At 43.8% G+C, this 3,532-nt stretch overlaps 1 protein-coding gene across 1 annotated transcript; it reads left to right on the forward strand.

Annotated features, from left to right (window-relative positions):
• The first annotated feature begins 2,893 nt into the window (after positions 1-2,893).
• LOC121845483 (complement C1q-like protein 2) lies at positions 2,894-3,532 on the forward strand. Its single transcript, XM_042316948.1, has one exon. The coding sequence runs from the start codon at positions 2,894-2,896 to the stop codon at positions 3,530-3,532; it is 639 nt and encodes a 212-aa protein (XP_042172882.1).

Here is a 3,532-nt window from a genome sequence, read left to right on the forward strand (position 1 = left end):
TCCTGTAGGTTTTCACTCCAACCCTGTTCCTGGAGATCTACTGTCCAGGTTTTCACTCCAACCCTGTTCCTGGAGATCTACTGTCCTGTAGGTTTTCACTCCAACCCTGTTCCTGGAGATCTACTGTCCTGTCCAAGAGATCTTTTCACTCCAACCCTGTTCCTGGAGCTCTATTGTCCTGTAGGTTTTCTCCAACCATAATCTAGCACACCTGATTATAATAATTAGCTGGTTGATAAACTGAATCAGGTTAGTTACAACTGGGGTTGAAAGGAAAACCTACAGGAGGGTAGGTCTCCGGGAACCGGGTTGGACAGCCCTGCCCTACACATTTGACAAGCTCAGTCTTCAATGAAGCAGTCTTCATGGTTTGGGTTGTTCTAGAGGCTGGGTTGTTCCCGAGTGGCGCAGCGGTCTAAGGCACAGCGTCTCCTTGCAAGAGACATCACTACAGTCCCCGGTTTGTATCCAGGCTGTATTACATCCGGCCGTGATTGGGAGTCCCATAGGGCGGCGCACAATTGGCCCAGCGTCGTCCGGGGTAGGCACGTCATTGTAAATAAGAATTTCTTCTTAACTGACTTGCCTAGTTAAATAAAAAATTCAATAAATGTGGAAGTCTACCTAAATATCAATTTACACCACTCAGATATTACCCATGTTATTTAAACCATACGAATGGGCGATTCTGCTGACTATTGAGATACTTGTGTGTGTGTAGTGAATTCCCTTAATGAGTGGTTTCGGCTATTTCAGCCCCACCTGTTGCTGACAGGTGTATAACCCCGAGCACACAACCATGCAATCTCATTGGCAGTAGAATGGCCTCACTGAAGAGCTCAGTGACTTTCAACTTGGCACAGTCATAGGATGCCACTTTTACAAGTCAGTTTGTCAAATGTATGCTCTGCTAGAGCTGCCCCGCTCAAATGTAAGTGCTGTTATTGTGAAGTGGAAACGTCTAGGAGCAACAACGGCTCAGCCTCAAAGTGGTAGACCACGCAAGCTCACAGAACGGGACCGCTGAAGCAAGTAACGCGTAAATATTGTCTGTCCTCGGTTGCAACACTCACTACCGAGTTCCAAAGTGCTTCTGGAAGCAACGTCAGCACAATACATGTTTGTCTGGAGCTTCATGAAATGGGTTTCCATGGCTGAGCAGCCACACACAAGCCTAAGATCACCATTCTCAATGCCAAGCGTTGGCTGGAGTGGTGTAAAGCTTGCCACCATTGGACTCTGGAGCAGTGGAAATATGTTCTCTGGAGCGATGAATCACTCTTCACCATCTGGCTGTCCAATGGATGAATCTGTGTGTGGTGGATGCCAGGAGAACGCTACCTGCCTCTATGAATAATGCCAACTGTAACATTTGGTGGTCTGGTGCAGTTTTTCATGGTTCGGGCTAGGCCCCTTAGTTCCAGTATAGGGAAATCTATATTCTACAGCATACCATTACATTCTAGTTTGTTCTGTGCTTCCAACTAGGATCACCACTTTATTTTAAGAATGTGAAATGTCAGAATATTATTAGAGAGAGTGATTTATTTCAGCTTTTATTAATTTCATCACATTCCCAGTTGGTCAGAAGTTTACATGCTACCAAATACTAATTGAGTGGATTGCCATTAAATTGTTTAACTTGGGTCAAATGTTTCGGGTAGCCTTCCACAAGCCTTCCACAATAAGTCTCTAAGAACGTGTTTCCTTCCTGAGCGGTATGACGGTTGCGTGGTCCCACGGTGTTTATACTTGCGTACTATTGTTTGTACAGATGAACGTGGTACCTTCAGGCATTTGGAAATTGCTCCCAAGGATGAACCAGACTTGTGGAGGTCTACAATTTATTTTCTGAGGTCTTGGCTGATTTCTTTTGATTTTCCCATGATGTTAATCAAAGAGGCACTGAGTTTGAAGGTAGACCTTGAAAATACATCCACAGGTACACCTCCAATTGACTCCCATGATGTCAATCAGAAGCTTTTAAAGCCATGACATAATTTTCTGGAATTTCCCAAGCTGTTTAAAGGCACAGTCAACTTAGTGTATGTAAACTTCTGACCCACTGGAATTGTAATACAGTGAATTATAAGTGAAATAATCTGTCATTAAACAATTGTTGGAAAAATGACTTGTGTCATGCACAAAGTAGATGTCCTAACCGACTTGCCAAAACTATAGTTTGTGAACAAGAAAAGTGTGGAGTGGTTGAAACACAACTTTTAATGACTCCAACTGTATGTGCACCACGTCATTGATCTCTCTCTCTGCTGTGTCCAACTAGTCCTGCAAACCCATTGGGTAACGCTGGGCAGGCCTCTTGCTAGCTGTCACTCAAATGCAGGAGGTTGGCGCTCATTGGCTATAACTTGAATTGCTAGGGGGCTGGCCCACGTTGGGGGAAATGTAGAGAAAATGGCTTTAAAAAACAGTGGCTTTTAAACTATGGATTTGATGGTTAATTGAGGTAAAGTCATTCTGCTCATAGATTAAGTATGTATGACCTATACATGGACACATCCAGCCCAAAGAGGGAGGTTTAAAAGAAATACTTTCTTATTTGCCAAAGTACAGTCTGTAACTGACTTTCTGCACTCTACATCGTATATCTTTTTATAAGACATAAGTTTAAAAATAAAATAAAAAATTAATTTCATTCTCTTAATATAAAGAATTCTGTCAACACAGCAAGTATTTCAGAGAGTGTTTACTGTCTGCCGTTGGATAAATAAAAACTTTGAACTTAAACATCAGAACACGCTACATCGGCACCTATCCAAGGACAGTTAAGTATTAACAATGAATGACTGAGTAAATGGTTCACTATTCATCTGTATAGAATTCTTGAATTTAGGTGTTTTGATACCAAAGGATCCCAGAGTTGATCTGAAAGATGAGGACCTTCGTCGCTCTGCTGTTTGTTCTCGGCAGCTGTCTCTCTGAGCTGCAGCTTTTTCAAAGTAGAGACATTGACAAGAAGCCAATCCTTATGGAAACCACACAGCGGGCCAGCGAGAGCCAGGTGGAGGAACAGAGAGTCCTACTCCAGGAGCTGAGAGCCATTGTGGCTCAACAGAGCACCAAACTGAATGAGATGGGAGCCACCGTGGAGGAACTGAAGAGAGAGAACGGAGAGAGACCGAAGGTGGCCTTCTCAGCCTCGCTGTCTGAATCCAAAGGACCAAATAGTGATGATGTCATCCTGGCCTACAAACATGTCTTCAACAATATTGGTGAGGCTTACAGTCCGGTGACGGGTATCTTCAGAGCACCGGTTAATGGAGTCTACTACTTCACATACACTGCCTTTACAACCTCCAGCAAGGGGAGAAGAGTGTCGCTGTATAAAAATGGACTTGTAATGGTGACTGTGACCGATGATGTTTCGGACTCGGAGGACGGTGGAACCAATGGTGTCACACTGCAGCTGGATGCAGGAGACGAGGTCTACACTCGTCTGATGGAAGGATTTAACATCTTTGATGACAATAATCACCACAGCACCTTTACTGGCTTTCTGCTCTTCACTTAG

The sequence above is a fragment of the Oncorhynchus tshawytscha genome, unplaced genomic scaffold (assembly GCF_018296145.1).
Source record: "Oncorhynchus tshawytscha isolate Ot180627B unplaced genomic scaffold, Otsh_v2.0 Un_contig_4380_pilon_pilon, whole genome shotgun sequence".
NCBI classification, from domain to species: domain Eukaryota; kingdom Metazoa; phylum Chordata; class Actinopteri; order Salmoniformes; family Salmonidae; genus Oncorhynchus; species Oncorhynchus tshawytscha.

Coding starts and splice junctions, on each gene's coding strand:
- LOC121845483 (XM_042316948.1), top strand. CDS start 2,894: ATGAGGACCTTCGTCGCTCTGCTGTTTGTTCTCGGCAGCTGTCTCTCT.